The sequence below is a fragment of the Pituophis catenifer genome, unplaced genomic scaffold, assembly GCF_029215685.1.
Source record: "Pituophis catenifer annectens isolate HBS135680 unplaced genomic scaffold, rPitCat1.0.hap2 SCAF_2, whole genome shotgun sequence".
NCBI lineage: Eukaryota > Metazoa > Chordata > Lepidosauria > Squamata > Colubridae > Pituophis > Pituophis catenifer.
This window is the reverse complement of record NW_027256882.1, coordinates 19,135,528-19,154,666: the sequence shown is the minus strand read 5'-3', so window position 1 is coordinate 19,154,666 and position 19,139 is coordinate 19,135,528. Positions and strand designations below refer to the sequence as shown.

Sequence of the window (19,139 nt, the reverse complement as noted above, 5' to 3'; positions counted from 1 at the left end):
GACCAGAAGAAATGTAGAAACGTGAAGAGAGGAAATCCAACTATCAAAGTTTTCCAACAGGACAAACCTAGGAAATGGTCCAAGCAGTTCTTCATGCAGGAATAAACCAATGATTTTGCTTGAAAACTTTAAAGGGCAGTTATACAATTGTGTTGTATATACAAGAATGTACATTCCTGTCCAGCAAAATAAAAGATAGTTGCATAGCTCTTTTGAGTTTTTGAGATAGTATATCTATCCTGTGCCCTTATGTTACCTTAGCCCTAATATGCCCCACCAAGATATTTTAAACAGGACACTTTTGCAGTGGGAATGTGGTTGGTATGCAAAACAATCAAACAAACAAAAAATATTCAGGATGGGGCTTTAAAATACCATTATTTTAATTGTATCATAGTTTATCTACAATTGGGGTGCTTTGCAGTATCAGACCCAGGATTTTAGCATCAACCGCATAGCCTGGATTAAATAAATTATTACCTGTTTTCCCCAAAATAAGACCAATCAGGCTTTTGAGTGCATAGCAATAAGGCCAGGCGCTAATTTCAAGAATCAAAAATATATATATAAGACCGTAAAACATGGTATGTAGAAGTTAAAAAAGAAATGAGCTAAAGTACAGTTTGATGATATTACCAGAAAAAGAATTCCAACAGAATTGCAGAATCTGTTCTGTAATTGACTATCCTATGGATTTTGTAAGGAAGAGTGGTGAGGTTAGACAAAAATACCCAGTCAGAAGTTGGAATAGTTCTTACGTCTTCTGCTTGTGGACAATCTAGAGGTATCTGTTTGGTCATTTTGTCATAAATATGGGCACCGGCCTGATCTAGAAAACCTTTTCTTATTATCTTGAAATAAAAGCTTTTAAGGAGTTCCTATTCACAGAAAGAAGTCATCCTGAAATCATTTATTCTTGAATATTGCAAAAATATGTATGGTTGGCTGTATTGTAATTGCTGGCTGTATCAGACTGTAGTTGTATATTCCTAGCATGATAGAAGTTATGAGGTTAATGAAATATTTTTTGGGACAAGATCTTTTAAATCCCCCCCTTCTCCTCCTCCTCCTCCTCCTCTGTGGCCATCTTGTCTAGCCATCCAAGGAGAACTGATGGAAATGCTTTATCTGCAGATAAAGACTATAGAAGAGTAGAATAGAAGAGTAAAGAGCCTGAATGATACCAGATATTTTTCTTTCAAAACACACCTGACCTGAAAAGAATGAAAGGATGATATTAGTAGTGTGCAATAGTGAGATCAGCTTTGAGAGCAAAATAAAAATAAAATTCTTACCCGTTTCTCCCAAAATAAGACCCTGTCTTATATTTTTTTGCCACCAAAAAAGGCACCAGGTCTTATTTTTTGGGGAGTGGGATATCGTCCACTGATTCACCACACTTGTGTGCGTTGCCCCCAGCCTCTTTTTTTTTTTTTTTTTTTTTGCTATCAGAAGCCTTCAGGAACGTCTTCATTTGGCAAGGCCAGCAAAGCTTTCCTGAAGGCCTCTGCAGCCAATAACAGAGCTCTTGATCGATCTGGAACTCTGTTATCAGCTACAGAGGCTTTAAGGAAAGCCTTGCTGGCTGCAATAGAAGAAATGGGCTGAGGTGTGCAAGGCCTGGCTTCAAGTGTCTGAAGGTAAATAGAAGGGCAGCTCCACCTCCCCCATCACCACCCTAGCTTAATTTTTAGCTGTGTACCCTGGAGTGGGTGGGGTCCTAATTAGGACTTATTTTGGGGGTAGGGCTTATATTGGGCACAGATATAAATATCAAGCTAGGACTTACTTTCTGAGTAGGTTGTATTTTGGGGAAAACATAGTATAAAGTAAGTACCCTGTTTCCTCCAAAATAAGACATCCCCTGATAATAAGTCCAATCGGGCTTTTGAGCACATGGTAATAGGCCAAGTGCTTATTTCAGGTTTCAAAAAAATATAAGACAGGGTTTTATTTTTGGGGAAACATGGTAGTTGTCATGGAGTAGCAAGTGATTTCTCCAATTGCAGACAGAAATGTGAGCACTGGGAATGCTTATTTGCTCATTCTGCTCAGTTGTTGCACCTCTCAGTTGTTGCCATCTAGAGGCAAACAAAGTCATAACCAAAAGCCAACATGGGTTTGTCAAAAACAGATCATTCCAGACAAATCTTATTGCATTCTTTGACAAGGTGACAAAATTACGTTCCAAGTAATGCACCCATAGAAAGCAGAACTTTAAAGCAGGTACTGTAGATTCCACAAAGAACAATTTATTGAATACACCATATTGGCACAACTGGTGAAAACTGACTCTGAATGTTCCCATGGTTTTCGGACTTTGAAAGTTCTGACCCAATTCTGAAAGTTCCCACTTCCCCCAAGTCATCAGTCACATTGTCCAATAGAGGTGCTGGCCGGATGCTTGGTTACTCCAGTCCTCCTCTCCCCAGCACCTGTTGGAATGTCCTTGGTTCCCACAAGAAAATGTTTTGTTTTGACTACAAACCACAGCTATCTATTCCTCCCCCCTGTCTCTTCTTCTGCCTTGTGGAAACCCTGAAGCCTCAAAGATGGCCACAGACAGGTTCATTTCAGGGTTGACAGTCGGACCTCCTTAACTGATGAGAAGTTCCTGAAAAAGAAAAGAAACCACATAGAGGTTAATCAGTGCTCCAATTAACCACCTCTTCCTCCCCACCCTGGAGGTCCGTTTGGTTTCTGAGGGTATTTCTTGTGAACCTGTTTGACCAGTCTGTCTGCCTTTAAATCCCAGCTCTTTACCTACGTAGCTTCAGAGAGCAGGTATCCCTTCCATTGTTCTAAGTATTGCAACCTCCCCTTGTACAATCTGGAATCTAAGATTCTCTTTATTTCATAATTCATAATTTCCCCTTGCCCTATGATAGGTTTTGGGGCTTTCTGGTCTTCTGGCCTCAACTGGGAGTCTACTGCCGGCTTTAGCAAGCTACTGTGAAAGATTGGATGCACTTTCCCTAGTAAGCAGGGAAGCTTTAGCTGTACTGTAACAAGGTTAATCACTTTCACTATTGGGAAAAGCTTCTGAGAGGCTCAATGTTTATCAACTTGCACTTTATGGGTTATCGCTGCTTCTTGAAGAGCTTGTTTCATATTTTCCCAGGCTTTTTTCAGGGATTCCATCCATTCAGTTCAAAACGTGGCTCCCTAGGGATCTCAGTCATGGGGACAAATTCCATGCCACTGGTGATTTGAAAAGGGGTTAAACCACTACTACTATCTATCTCATTATTATATGCCATTTTGGCAAAAGGCAGAAATTCTACCCAATTGGTTTGTTGGTAATCTACATAGAATCTTGAATATTGTTCAACCATGGTGTTCATACATTCCATAGCCCCATTAGTACTCGGATGAAATGCCGAACTCAGCCCCTGTGAGGACCCAATGGATTGAATGAATTCCATCCAGAACTTAGCTGTAAACTGGACCTCCCTGTCAGAGATGATTCTATGAGGAATGCCATGTAGCCTATGTCAGTGTTCCAGAAAAAACCCAACTAGATATATTTTATGAACAATTTAGCCAGCTTGTGGGCTGATGGGAGGCTGGAGCAAGCTATGAAATGGGCTTGTTTTGAGAACAGGTTTATTATGGTCCAAATGACCATGTTTCCCCTCTCAGGAAGCTCTACTATAAAGTCCATGGCAATCTCTTTCCAAGGTCAGGATGGGTGTGCCAGTTGTTGGAGCAACCCTGTAGGCTTCCCTTTTCTTCGTCACTGCACAGGTTGCACAATTCTCAAGATATTTTGACCAGAGAATGGTATTGATAAAAACCCTTGACAGAAAATAAACACAAAAAGATGTTTTGCATGTACAATATAAATACAAAGAGAAGCTTTATTCCAAATACAGCTTCAGCTATGACTAAAGTGGCAGAGAGAGGGATCTTTTTCCTTTCTTTCTTCCTCTTATTTATTTAAGAGTGGGAGGGAAGATCCAGAAATCAATTACCAGCTTTCCATCCTCCCCTGTTTGGATTTCAGCCCTTTTACTTTGATTGAAGGTGGCAAAAACAGTTGGCCTCTCGGCAGCTTCTGGAGAAAATGGGCTCTCGCTGCAGCTCCCTAGTTACAGTAAGTCTCCATACTGAAGCCTCAGGGATGCCTCCTGCCATTTTCTATCACAAATACTTTTCACATTTATATAACACAATGCTCAAAGCTTCCACTTGGGAAACAAGGATATTGTGGCTTCTTTGGATAAGAGACCAATCTGGTCTCAATTTCTTTTGTACTTTCTTTCCTAAATTGAGTCTTCAGAACAAACACATATTCTTCCAGGTGCTGGTTAGCAGTGGCATTATTTCTGTTGACATATGCCCAGAAAAAATGTTGAGGGAATGATGACTCAACATAAAAGTCATAGAAATCTGAGGTCCCACAAGGTATACAATGTCACCTAATATCTTCAGAAATAATGGGTGGGGGTCATCCCAAGTGTAGCAACTAGTGGCCATCCACTTGATACCCATCTTTATTGTCCTCACCTACTTTCAAAAACAAGTCATAGAGAGAAAGAGACCATGTTCAGACAGACTTAGATTTCCATATTATTCCCACCTTGGGCAAGAGGCTCCTTCCCTTTCTCTTTTGGGAGTCTTGTATCCTCTGCAGCTGTCTCATGTTAATATAACTATCTCAGTTCTTATCTTGTCAATAATTTTATGTATGATAATTTTAATTATTAATTCTATTTTCTTTCATAATTAACTTGGATTTTAATCTGGTTAGTCTTTGATTTCTACTTCTATTTCTTTCAGTTTTTAATAATTGTCAAACTGGTGCAAAAGAAGCATACAAGCATAATAATGACTACAATGAAAAATGCAACATAATGAAAGACACAATTTCACTATCATTTCCCTACTTTAACCATTAGCTGTTCCTTAGTGTTTAAATCTGGCCTCAGGATGATAATGTAGCACTTGGGAAAGAAGATGCAGACCAGCAGACCAGCACTGGAGGCCAAAATAGAGAAGACCTGCACAACTACCATAGACTTTCCTTTGGTGCTCAGGTAGGTGGGCAGGAAGGTGATCCAGACACTGCAAAAGACCAGAATGCTGAAGGTGATTAGCTTGGCTTCATTGAAGGCCCCAGGCAAGTTCCTGGCCAGAAAAGCCACCGTGAAGCAAATGGCAGCAAGGAAACCCATGTAGCCGAGGACGACATAAAACATGGTAACTGAGCCTTCATTACATTGAAGAATGATCATTCCAGGCTGGGAATGGAGATCAAAGTCAGGAAATGGAGGAGAAACTCCCAGCCAGATGCAGCAGATGATAATTTGGACAGCAGAACAAGAAAGGATGATGGAGTTGGCCATACTTTTCCCCAACCATCTCTTCACTCGGTTTCCTGGTTTTGTGGCTAGGAAAGCCAGCACCACCGTGATGGTTTTGGCCAAGAGAGAAGAAATGGCAACTGAGAAGATGATGCTGAAAACCACTTGTCGGAGAAGGCAGGTGACTTTCCTGGGTTGACCCATGAAGAAAAAGGAGGACAAGAAACAAAGCAAGAGGGAGACCAGGAGGGTGTAAGAGAGGTCTCTATTGTTGGCTTTGACAATGGGAGTTTCGAGGTATTTAATGAATATGATTAAAACAAAGACTGCAGTTAGAAACAAGAGTATGGCAAAGGAGACTAGGATGACTCCCAGATGTTCTTCATAAGACAGGAAAGATATAACTTTGGGCATACATTGGATTCGATCCTCATTTGGATATTTATCATCTGGGCACTTGGTGCATTTTTCCATATCTGAGAAAAACAAGAAGGAATATTTATTTAATATTTTGTCCTTTCCTACCTTGGAGTATTTTCCAAGATGCATTTCTTAACATTTCTATAGAAAGAAGTTATGAAATATATTGTTTTTCTGAAAGAAAAAAAAGAAACAATATCTCTAAGGTCTATGGAAATGGGGAAAGTCCTAGAGCCTGAACGATGTCCTGTGTAATGTGCAGAACCTTTATAGGAAATTCATTATTTCACATAATTAATGAATTGCTAAATGTTTCTAGGCAAAGGTTTATAGTCCTGCAATATCTTCTCAGTAATCATCTATGGCAGGTCCATATAGAATATAATGCTATAATACAGTGGTGGAATTCAAATTTTTTTTACTACCGGTTCTGTGGGCGTGGCTTGGTGGGCGTGGTGTGGCTTGGTGGGCATGGCAGGGGAAGGATACTGCAAAATCTCCATTCCTACCCCACTCCAGGGGAAGGATACTGCAAAATCACCATTCCCACCCCAGTCTGGGGCCAGCCAGAGGTGGTATTTGCCAGTTCTCTGAACTACTGAAAATTTCCGCTACCAATTCTCCAGAACCTGCCAGAATCTGCTGAATAGCAACCCTGCTATAATCCTTCCGAAAGATGGAGCTAAGACAGTTCCTCAAGTTTCAAAGAACTCAAATGTTTCTAGAAAATTAAACATGGCAAGACTCATATATTATTGGGAGCTCCCCAGACTTGTCTGAAAGATGGAAAGCTATATAAATGCTTCAAATAAATCAGTGATGGTGAACCTTTACAGCACCAAGTGCCGAAAAGGTTGTGCGGAAACATCACATGTGCACACGCACGCTCTTTGGGGCCGTGCTCCGGAAAAGCCAAACTTCTGGGTTGTAGTGCGCATGTGCACCCAGTGATCAGCTGGCCAGTGCGCATGCACAGGCCAGTTTTCAGCATTGTCGCGCGCATGAAGGGATCGCACTCTGGAACAGCCAAAATTCTGGGTTCTGGCATGCATGCGCACCTGACAATCAGCTGGCCAGCGCACATGTGCACACCAGTTTTTGGCACTGCCATGCATACAAAGGACAGCTGATCATCGCATGCACATCTGTGGCAGAAATCCGGAAGACAAACAGACATGGCTTCAGGTGCCACTTTGGGCACACGTGCCATAGGTTTGCCATCATGGAAATAAATAAATACACAGACAAACAAACTAAAAAACAGAGGAGACATCTTCTCTAGTATTGGTAAAGCTTGCCCAATCTGCCTCATCCTCCTATCTCTATCCAACCCTTTCCTCAAAGTTGTTTTGTTATTCCTCCTTTTCTATAAAAAATCATGCCAATTAAAAATAAGCAAGATAATATTAGCTTCATTGTGTCTTTCAGTGTTTAATGTTTAATTTGATTTTTCATAGAAATTATTTGAATAAATGTATTTCTATACTGCCTGCCCTTTTCTTCAGTGTCACCCACCTTCCTGAGTGGAAAAGGTTCCCTCTGGACAAGGAATGCAGTCGTAGCAGCAAACTGGCTCTCTTTCTCGAGCCCTCTTGACAAATCCAGGAAGACAATTTTCCACACATTTGGATTGAGGCAGGGTCTAAGCAGAAAGAAAAAGGAGTGCCAAAAAAATGTGTTAGGAGTAACGATCTATGGAAAATGGAACTGGACATGGACATGAGCCAAACAGCCTGTGGGTTTCACTTATATAAATATGAAATTTCTCACTGGTTTTAAATGGTTATAGGAGTTATAACTCAAATACTTTGGCCACCTAATGAGAAGGAAGGACTCACTGGAGAAGAGCCTAATGCTGGGAAAGATTGAGGGCAAAGGAAGAAGGGGACGACAGAGAACGAGGTGGCTGGATGGAGTCACTGAAGCAGTCAGCGTAAGCTTAAATGGACTCCAGAGGATGGTAGGGAACAGAAAGGCCTGGAGGAACGTTGTCCACGGGGTTGTGATGGGTCGGACACAACTTTGCAACTAACGACAAAAGGAGTTATAACTATTCTTCTTTTCTTCTTTTAGTTCTTCCCTTTTGCTTCCAATATATGACACTGCAAGAAAGGACTTTTCTGCTTAAGAAAGTCACGAGGGGAAAAAAATTGAAGGATTAAGTGACAATCAGTGGGTTTGTTTGTTCTCATAGCCCAGGGGTGTCAAACTCGATTTCATTGAGGGCCGCATCAGGGTTGTGTTTGACCTTGGGGGGGGAGCAGGGGGGGCATGGCTTGTGTCGGGGGCACCTGTGGTGGGCCGAGAGTTCTGCCATCAAAAACGGAATTCCGAGTTGTGTATTTGGTTGCAAGGTCCTACTCCGTGGGCGGCCCTCCCAAGCTCCTTTTCGCTGGCAAAGGCACCACAGGCCAGTCCTCCACTGTTTCCAAGGTTCCCACCCTGGCCATATCCACGCCGGCCCCCCGAGATCAAACACAACTCTGATGCGGCTCTCAATGAAATCGAGTTTCCAGGGTGGAGTCCAGATCTAAGCACCCCCCAGGCCAAATCTGTCCCCGGGCCTTGAGTTTGACACCCCCGCCATAGCCGTATTAGCCATGTGTTCCTCCATATTCAATTTTAGAAGAAAATGTATTGTAAAAGATGTATTATTATTTTTTGTTCTAGTGTTGTGCAGTCACTAAATCATGTCTGACTCTTCACAACCTCATGGAACATAGCATGCCAGGCTCCCCTGTCCTCCCCTGTCTCCCAGAGTTTCCCCAAGTCCATTTTCATTGCATTGATGACACTATCTAATCATCTCAACTTCTGCAGTCCCCTTCTCTTTTTTGCCTTCAATCTTTCCCATCATCACGGTTTTTTCCATTGAGTCCTCTCTTCTCATTTAGTGGCCAAAGCATTTGAGCTTCAGCTTCAGAACCTGTCCTTCCAAAGAACAGTCAGGGTTGATTTCCTTTTAGGCTTGACTGATGGCATCTCTTTGCAGTCCCAGGGACTCCCCAAAGAGTCTTCTCCAGTACCACAATTAGAAAGCATCCATTCTTCAGCACTCCAGCCTTCCTTATGGTTCAGCTCTCATAGACATACATTGCTACTGGGAAAACCATAGTTTTGACTATAAGGACCTTTGTGTCAAGGTCAGTGGTGAAATGCAGCCAGATCTATCTGGATCGCGTGATCTGGTAGCGCGGTGTCGGGAGGCTCCGCCCACCCACCTGGACATCATCACATCCCGTTTTTGACCCTCTGTGCATGCACAGAAGGCTCTGTGAATGCGTGGAGGAGGTGCATGCACTCACGTTTGCAAACCAGTAGCGAAGATAACCTGGTCAAGGTGATGTCTCTGTTTTTTTAAATATCCTGTCTAGGTTTGCCATAACTTTCCTCCCAAGGAGCAAGCATCTTTTAATTTAATGACTGCACTCATCTACAGTGACCTTGGAGCCCAAGAAAGTAAAATCTGTTTCTATTTTTCCCCTTCTATTTGCCAGGAAATGATGTGACCAGATGCCATAATTTTAGGGGTTGGTGGGGGGAGGAGTTAAAGGTTTTTTTAATGTTGAGTTCAAGCCAACTCTTGAACTCTCCTCTTTTTTTTTTTTAATTTGATTTATATGCCGCCCTTCTCCGAAGACTCAGGGCGGCTTACATTGTGCTCAGCAATAGCCTTCATCCTTTTGTATATTTATACAAAGTCAGCTTATTGCCCCCACAACTGGGTCCTCAATTTACCTACCTTAGAAAGGATGGAAGGCTGAGTCAACCTTGAGCCTTTGCCCTCATCACGTTCCTCTTCACTTTCTGCCATTGGAATCCTATCATCTGCATATCTAAGGCTGTTGATATTTCTGCCAACAATCTTAATTCCAGCTTGTAATTCATCCAGCATAGCATTTTGCATGATATCTTCTCACATAAGTTAAAAAAGCAGGGTGACATTATATAGCCTTGTTGTACTCCTCTCCCTATTTTGAAACAATCAGTTGTTCCATGTCCAGTTCTAAACGTTGCTTCTTGACCTGCATAGAGATAGCTAGGATGGTCTGGTACACCCATCTCTTTAAGAATTTGCCATAGTTTGTTGTGATCCACACAATCAAAGGCTTAGCTTAGGCAACGAAACAGAAGTAGATGCTTATTTATTAGATTTATTAAAATGTAATAAAGCTGTGAAGAAAAAAACCAGTAGAATCTGCAAAGGTTTCTTCTGGACTATATAAAACATTGCAAAGTGGCTCTCCCCTTTGAAAGTAGTTCAAAACCACCCTCCAGTTAAGATAAAAAGGGAAAGTTTCTTTGAAATTACGGCTGTTGACATTAAAGTGGATATTCTTTGTCTATTTGTTCATATTTTTCTTCAATTTGTATGGCAGCAATCAGTGGTGGAATTCAGTTTTTTTTTACTTGGTGGGCGTGGTGTGGCTTGGTGGGTGTGGCTTGGTGGGCATGGAAGGATACCACAAAATCTCCATTCCCACCCCACTCCAGGGGAAGGATACTGCAAAATCCCCATTCCCTCCCCACTCCTGGGGCCAGCCAGAGGTGGAATTTGCCGGTTCTCCGAACTACTCAAAATTTCCCCTACCGGTTCTCCAGAACCTGTCAGAACCTGCTGGATTTCATCCTGGCTGCAAGGCTGGTGAAATAAGATTTAAGATTACTGCATAGTTTCCTACAGGTTAAACCAGGCATGTTTTGCTGCAGCACACGAGATATGAGTATGAGCCCTATGTCTGAAAAGAATATTTCTAAGGCCCAGCTAGGTCTCCACGAAAAGATCCTTACTTTTGAAAAGCTTTAATTAGGTGACACCAACTGGCATGGGAAGACAAACCCATGTTTATTATTAGCTAAATTTGGAGGCTTCTTTTTGTCCAAAGAGACTTAAGGTAGCTGACAGTAAAGATAAACCTATGTATTCAAGGGGTTTTAGGATGAAGTGCCCTTTTACAAGCCAAAAGCCCAATCTAAATAGCATTTCCTTTCAAATTATCCCTCATTATTTCTGACATGAAGAAAGGCTTTCCTTTGGATCAAAGTCTTGCTCCGGTGTTTCAGTTTTCTGGGTCAGGGTATTATCTCACATCAAAACAGTCATTATGATTTCATGTGAACTGAATGTCGTGGACCTCCTTCCCAGAAGCAGAAAGCCTATTGCATTATCCCAGTGGGGTGAAGAAGAGGCACAGATAACTCTGGTCATTTTCAGGATGCTTGAAGACATCACTGACCATGGACCTTTCAGGAGACTCTGTCCCCCAACCAAGACAAGCTGAATCCTAACTACGAAGCTTATTTCCCACTGGGATGGAAATGACCTCTATCCAGTTATGGTTCAACTTCATTGGATTATGTCCAAATCTGAACTCAGGCACTGGTCATGTCACCGCGATTTTGTATTTACCAGATGAGCTTTTATTTTTGAACTTTCAGACTTACTGTAGCTTGCCAAGTTCTTATCAGTAACTACTGCGCATGTCTACATTCTTTTCTTCTATCTTTCTTTGTTCTCCGGCCAAGAGAGGTAGCCGGGAAAGCTTTGCCAAGATGTAATTAATTAGCTAGTAAGATGTTTTTACTTCTTTATAATAAAATGTGTTTATTAGAATATATCTCAGTTTTATTTTTCTTAAAGTATACTTCAAGGAAAGGTTACGATCCATTCTCTAATCAAGGTGCAATTACCCAAAAGCAGAATGGGATTAATTGCCACCCTGACAGGTCAACAGAATTGCCTTCTTTTTTTACATTTGAGGACAAAAACAAGCAAATCTTAGTCAGCAACTCAATTGTCAGCACTTGAGGGCCTTGCTCACTTTTTTTTTGGTGAAGATACTACATTGCAGAAGAGAAAGAAAAGGGCCATGAACTGGGTCCTAAGAAATAATCACCCAGCATCTCGATTTGGATATGGCTGAATCAGCTTAAAGCAGTGTTTCATATTATAGCATCCAAACAATACCTACCTTGGCCAATAGTACTGAAGTCTTCCTTTCCATCTAAGAAAATTATAAAGGTTTTACTCTACAATGGGGGGGGCAAACTCAAAGCCCGGGGGCTGGACCTGGCCCAGAGGGTGCTTAGATCTGGCCCACAGGGCCATCCTGGAAACAATGAAGGTGTCAAGTTTCCGAAAGATGCCCTAATTAATTCATGAGCCATGATCCAAACTTCAAAGGAAATATATTCATTTATTAGGAGCACCATTCTGGCAATACTCGGATGCAGTTAAGACTGATCCTACATAGATTTATGTTCCACTATGACCCTGTCTCTCCCCTCCTCTCTGGCCATGTCATAAATCACATTCTCCAATTAATCACTTTGGCTGGCTGTGAAACCTAACACCTTCCTTCTGATTGCGGTCAGAAAGAATGTATGGAATTCACTTCAGTTCTCCCTCCCTCCTGCTCATGGCAACTTGAAAGCTTTGCAAGTTGGCAGAAGGATTGGCCCATGGTGCCTCTGCCAGTGAAAAGGAGCTCAGGAGGGCTGCCTGTGGAGGAGGACATTGAAGCAGTTTCTGTTTTTGCTGGCAGAGCGCTCGGGCCACCACAGGCGCCTCCGACACAAGTGATGTTGAGCTGGCCATGCCCACCCTGACTCCCTGAGGTCAAACACAACCTTGATGCAGCCCTCAATGAAATCGAGTTTGACACCCGTGCTCTACAAGCTCAATTCTCAATGAAGGTCACCAATCTTCACCACTAGGCTAAGCTGGCTTGAAATGGATGCTAACACTTTGGAACACAGAGAAAAGACACCAATGTTTCACCCACCTTGTTGAGCCACTTTAGTAGTAAAAGAACATATTGGTTGATAATAAGTCTCTGCCTTTCAAAACTCCCCAGTTGCTCTTCCATGCAATCCTCTTCAGGGATAATCACCCAACTCAGGATGTTCAGATCTGCCGCCAGATCTCCATGTTGGTCCAAGTATAGTTTCATCTCAGAAAAATTGCAAAATTTATTCTTCTGCAGGAAGGGATGAAGCTAACAACCAGCAATTTTAAACGCAAAAGCCTTGTTTTCTTATCCAACATGGTTTTTTCACATTTGAATCTTTCTCCTACAGTTTTCTAAGTTGTAAATATCCTTATCTGGGAGAACAAGTGTTCCCACAATCTTAAAAGGTGAGAAATAAAGGCTCAGCAAACTTTCTCAATTATATACTGTATTGACAAACTATACATTGACATGTTATGCAACATTCTAGAAATATAATAACAAATAAATCAATAAATTATCCATTAACTCATTCATAGCAATGCTGCGCTAGCATGAATTTGTCAAGAAGACAACTGCCAGACTAATTTTCTCCCAGATAAACCAGATGGGAAACACAATCAGACGAACTAATTCTGTTTTATCAAAAGGCTACATTAACAAAAACTTGCAAGACTGAAAGTACAAATCTCCCAACAACTCTTTTTACATCCTGAAAAGTTAGGGGTGGGGGAGAGCAGATACTTTCTGAGTTTCTTTCTCTACCCATTATGCAGCTGTGTCTCACTTTTATTGAATCATTCCCTGGGAAACATCTATTCCCCAAATCATTCCCACATATCATTATACATTGTAGGAACACTGGTGAAATAACTGGTGAAATAACTAAGAGCCGCGGTGGTGCAGTGGTTAGAATGCAGTATTGCAGGCTACTTCTGCTGATCACTGGCTGCCAGCAGTTTGGCAGATCGAATCTCACCAGGCTCAAGGCTCAGCTTTCCATCCTTCCGAGGTTGGAATGAGGATCCAGATTGTTGGGGGAGCAATATGCTGTCTCTGTAAACCACTTAGAGAGGGCTGTAAAGGACTGTGAAGTGGTATATAAGTCTAAATGCAATTGCTATAACTTGATTTCAGCACAATATTGATAAATCATGTTTTCATGATTAGAAACCTTATTAAATGAGGACTGGCTGGTGTGATAATTAAATGGATAAAAACTGACTTTAAAATCGTACTCAAATATTTTTCAATATCCCTCATAAAACTGGGAAGTCATGGATAACAATTAGTCCTCGGTCATCTATTTTACATTTTGATTCATACAGAGAGGTAGAGTTCATAAATCATGATTTTATGATGCAAGATTAATACTATCTTGTAGACAAAGCTATTTTGATACCTTTAAAAAAAAAAAAAAACCTTCCAGAAAAATGTTTATGATTTCCTGCAAACTGAATGTAAGTCGGCAGTATGATTCTTTAAGAAAGATGGCAAATGCATCCTTAAGAACCTCAGAGAATTGATGTTCTGGTTTGGGGGCTGTCAAGTATTTGCAAAGCCATTGGCACATGTGTCATATAGACACCAGTGGAGGCAGAGAGTGCCTCCACCCCTATGTGGAAAGGAGGGGCTTACCCTGAGTATAAAACCCCCTCCAACCTTTTCTGCCATGCTCTCTCTCGCTCTCTTCTTGCATTTGTTCCTCATGAGACTTGATCTCTGATCAGGGTAGTCACACACACTGTGTGCCCGCTATCCTATAATGAATACTAAGACAGCCTTTGTACACAGTTAATATGCTTTATTATATGAATAAATACATTTAAGACATTTATTCATGCATCTGCCTCTGAACTCTTCTATGCTCCTGGGTGTTTCTACGATCCCAATCCCACAGGGGCATCCCACCTTAAGTACCAGCTCCCCTGTATGCCTGAAAGAGACCTTTGTATGCTTGTCCAGTGTATAAAAACTGGACCAGCTTTACAGAAGGACAATGAGGTCAAGGAAGAGATTAAAGGAGCTGCTCTTAGCCTTGAAGGAAAATAACAAGGAGAAGAACCATGTTGGTTTACAGGAGCTTAAAACCAGGAGTTTGGGAGGACCTTTTCAAACTAACTAAATCTCCTTAGTTGGAGAAGGGAGGAGACAGCACTCTTCCAATAACTGAAAGATATTACACAGGAGTTTAAGAGCCCTTTGTTGTTAGTCCAGACTTTGGACATGAAATAATGAATTCAGTTACAAGAGAGGAGATTATGGCTGAATGAGAGGAAAACATCCTTTAAAAAAAACAGAAGTTTAGAGGTGAGCCAGAGAACCAGAGAAGTTCAGTCTCCCCTTCATTTAAGACCAAGCAGCCATCAGTGAGAAAAGCTTTAAGTGGGATTCTTGCAGATGGGAGGGGTTGGGCTAAATATCCTCAGGTCCCCTTCAGATTTGTGAATATAAAAACTCTACCATGCTAATCACAAACCTATACATACAGGAATTTATTTAAAATGAATACATCCTTTTTAAAATCAGCAGTGTTTAATATCAAAATATATCTGTCATGGTTTCTGCTGTTTGGAATATTATGTGCCGAATGATTAGATTGACCAAATCTATGGTCCTTTTTTAGCACATGAATATTGAGATAATTTCCCTCCTTCTTGCAATTCCTTCTCCAGAGGAACTATGTTGCCACATACCTGCCATGGCTCCAGTCTTGGAGCCACCAACTTCTCTTTGTTTTTCCTTCTCCTGGATCTGGAGGAATACGCAGCATTCAATGCATGAGCCAGAGTCTTAATGACGCTGTAAGTACGGGGATCAATCTCAAGCATGATACTGTTTGTTTTCTCTTGGGTCTCCAGTGGCTCTTTCTGGGTGCATCTTCTCCGGCCCTTGACAGAAAACATGTGCTTTGAAAAAGAACAGTGAAAAGTCTGATCTTCAAATTGGGGTTCCACAAAGATAAATGGTCGAACGGTATCTTCGTATTTTCTTTCCTGAATAACAAAGTTCCAAATACTATGGACGTATTCATAAAGTCTATGACTTTTCATTGGTAACTCTCCAAAGAGTGTGATGATCCAGACTTTCCCTTCAATAGGTTGTGGCAAACCTTCCAATGTGAAATGGACATGGTGAATTCCATCCATCATGGTACTATAATCCGTAAAAAAAATGAAGACATTGACTTGCCTCCACTTAGAGAGGGCATCATTTAGGGATGGTGTAAATCTAGTCATTGACAATTGTTGTGATATAACAACACAAATTCCATTCCTGATAAGCATAGGAGTAAAAATCCTGATGAAATTCTCTCCATTCTGTATTTCTGAAACAAAGAGACCAATCAAGGTCCATCTGAAATGGAGGAGCAGCTGAACAATTGCTGAGTACTGGACCCCGTGTTTGGGGGCCATCCGGTAGAAAAAGGGAAATTGTCTTTTCTCACTCAGAGCCTCTGAAACAAATCTACAGGTGATCTGAAAAAGCAAGGAAGAAAACTGTGTTAGATTTGGGGTCAGATATACGCTTTTAATAAGTTCAATTTGGTTCTCATGAACATATTAGAGCACATTATTATTGATTAGCCGTTAGGCCATATCAAGGTACAGAATATTAAACACAGAACATTAAACACAGACCATATATGAAATCATATTAAGTAAACAAATTAAGTAAAAAAAAAAGAATAAGAATAAACTGTGGGGATCGTATCTCTGTATCACCCCTACAATTTACTGCAATCAGACCCAGATATGTAACTGTTTTGGTCCAATAAAGGGCATTATTGTATGCAATTTTTGAATTCTGACAACACAATAAATATATTGGTTTAATATATGGATCCAAGTAGGTCATTGATTTAATGTGCAGTTCAAGATGCTTTCTCTCTTTCTTATACAATTGACAATCAGATAAAAGATCTGTTATATCTTCTACCTCAAAGCTCTGCAAATAGAAGCCTGTTCATTATAAAATAAGAGACTGGCTTAAATCTTCCATATTTAACCATTGGGTCCAGCTGCTCAAATCTTGCTTGAGTAATTATTGCCCTAGGATATTTAGGAATTTCTGAAATTGAATAGTTGGCAAGTTGGATTGCAGGATGTTAGCAGCTCATCCATTTCAATATGCCCAAAGTACTGAGGATGGCTATAACTTTCTCTACTTGGGCATCCAAATTCTTTGTGCAGCAATCTTTGTATCTTGTTCTCCAGCTCTTGAAGGGGAAGGAAGACCCCAGCTCTTAATATAATTAGTCAGTTGTACAATCCAAGATGCCTTTTACCAGTGGTGAAATTCAATTTTTTTTACTACTGGTTCTGTGGGCATGGCTTGGTGGGCATGGTGTGGCTTGGTGGGCTTGGCTTGGTAGGCATGGCAGGGGAAGGATACTGCAAAATATCCAATCCCACCCCACTCCACGAGAAGAATACTGCAAAATCCCCATTCCCTCCCCACTCCCGGGGGAAGGATATTGCAAAATTTCCATTCCCACCCCATTCTGGGGCCAGTCAGAGATGGTATTTGCCAGTTCTCTGAACTACTCAAAATTTCCGCTACCGGTTCTCTAGAACCTGTCAGAACCTGTTGGATTTTACCTCTGCCTTTTACTGAATTTTTGTCTGTTTTAACAGACACATTTTTGGGAATCTGTCAGTTTCCATAGCTTTAATTTTATGCCCGTAATTATGTGCCCTGATAATTGTATAAATTGGTTCAACTGATAATTGTATAAATTGGTTCAACTTCAAATAGCCATGTATGGCTATTATATTTTCAAAATACCTTTTTTATTCCATAATAATATATAGGAAATATTAATGCCAGCTTCCACCTATCTGGGATATAGAAGGCATTATTTATATGTATAAATAAATCTGTCAATAAGGGACCACAAGTCAGAATATATTTTTTTTTATCATTTTGACCAGTAGAAAGTCCTCTTCAGGGGCTTTAATATTCTTCAAACTTTTCCTGGTGAATTTGAGCATGAATATTTTAGGGTGAACAATAATTGATGTGTTGGGTAATATACTTCTAATTTCTTTAATAAAGTGGTTAATAGATGCTAGTGGTCCCCACGAGTCCATAAGACACAATCAACTGTATCTGTCAACTGTGGGTAAAATAATCCTTGGGATTCTAGTCATGAACCTGAGATTTGATCACCATTTAAAATAATACTTTTTGTCTAAGATCATGTACAAAATATTTGCTTCCCATCACTTTTGCACTTTCATTTTGGACAAAAACTCTTTGATTTGTCACAGAGCCTCTCCTCACCTTCACAAGTGTGCAGGAGAAGCTGACAGAGCAATGGGATGGTGTCATAAGAGAATAAAAAAGGACATAGGAAATGAAATGATAACAGAATTCCAATAACTCGGTGTCTGCCACAAAGATGAAGAGGAATCTATTCTCCAAAGTACCAAAGTAACCAAATGCAGAACAAGAAGCAGTGAATAGAAACTAATCAAGGAGAGACTCAACCTAGAACTAAGGAGATATTTCCTGATAGTTAGAACAATGAATCAGTGGAACAACTTGCCCCCAGAAGTTGTGAGTGCTCCAACACTGGAGATTTTTAAGAAGAGATTGGACAACCATTTGTCTGAAATGGTATATGGCTTTGAGCAGGAGGTTGGAATAGAAGACCTCCAATGTCTTTTCCAACTCTGTTCTTCTTTTACTGTGACTGCTTTGATCCTTGTTCCCTCCCCATTGTGGATGCCAGTGCTTAGTCAGGACACCCACAAAGACCATGGTGAAAAACAATTCTTGAATTCTACAATCAATTTATGATTAGGTCTATTGTTCACCAGCCCCACTTCTTTTGCCAGATAGAGAAGCATACACACAAACCTGTGGGACTTTGTAGGGTCCTACTAATGTTGACATCTGGATGGAGACTTCCCTGTAAGCTCCATCGAGAATAGCCAGAAGGTTGTCCTTGCTTCCACAGTTGTAGTTGGGAACATTGGCTTCTCCAGTAGAGAGAATGTCCAGCAAGGCATCTGAAGTGCGTAGAGTGCTCAAATAGTTGTCATGGACATTGTACCCAAGTGTGAGGTTTTGCAGGAGCTGGGTATTCTTGTTGACCACTTGAATTGGGAGTATGAAGGGTAGCATTCCTGGCAGATTAACATATCTAGTACTGTATAAATATGTTCATGTTATCATCAACAGCCTTTTGGTCTTAAGCTAATTAAAAATACAGTGGAAAATCATAATCACCCATCATCATTTATTTTTTGTCAGTGTCCATAAAATAGAATACATGTAGCTCTCCATCAGGGTTAATAGTTACAAGTACGTATATCATTATTGTAGTAACAGTTATTTTCACATTTCCAATAACCAGGATTCAAAATAATTCAATCATTAAAGTAGAAACAACATAAAAGCAAGAACATGAATGAATAAGAGAGCCAGGAAAGCAATGCTAAGAACAAGATATCTTTATTCCTATAAGGAACATTATTTAATATGGACTGGCAGAGGCGACTACAACCCTTTCTATAGCTACATGAAATGAACAACAGCAATCAAGAGATGAACTCAGGACTGGAAGAGGAGGAAAAAGTAATCTGGACTTTTAGGTCTCCCTTTCTCAGGTTCTTTTAGAGTTTTTTCTACCCTGTCTTTCCACTTTAGTCTAATACAAGTTAGAGCAAAAGAG

The 19,139-nt window shown here is 40.7% G+C and overlaps 1 protein-coding gene across 1 annotated transcript; it reads right to left on the bottom strand.

Annotated features, from left to right (window-relative positions):
* Positions 1-4,877: 4,877 nt before the first annotated feature.
* On the bottom strand, positions 4,878-18,589 carry LOC139309954 (vomeronasal type-2 receptor 26-like). The gene is made up of 5 exons (XM_070934135.1): positions 18,323-18,589; positions 15,154-15,936; positions 12,512-12,724; positions 7,242-7,368; positions 4,878-5,782 (listed from the first exon to the last, which is right to left on the bottom strand). Exons 1-5 carry the CDS (start codon positions 18,587-18,589, stop codon positions 4,878-4,880), a joined length of 2,295 nt encoding a protein of 764 aa, XP_070790236.1.
* Between the last annotated feature and the right edge of the window lie 550 nt (positions 18,590-19,139).

What these genes read in the sequence shown, in the direction of transcription:
- LOC139309954 (XM_070934135.1), bottom strand. Translation starts at nt 18,589, where the DNA reads ATGCTACCCTTCATACTCCCAATTCAAGTGGTCAACAAGAATACCCAG. An exon ending in GACCCTACAAAGTCCCACAG is followed by an intron (nt 15,937 to 18,322) that starts GTTTGTGTGTAT and finishes TTGCTTTTTCAG; the next exon opens with ATCACCTGTAGATTTGTTTC. An exon ending in TACTAAAGTGGCTCAACAAG is followed by an intron (nt 7,369 to 12,511) that starts GTGGGTGAAACA and finishes CTTTCTGCTTAG; the next exon opens with ACCCTGCCTCAATCCAAATG.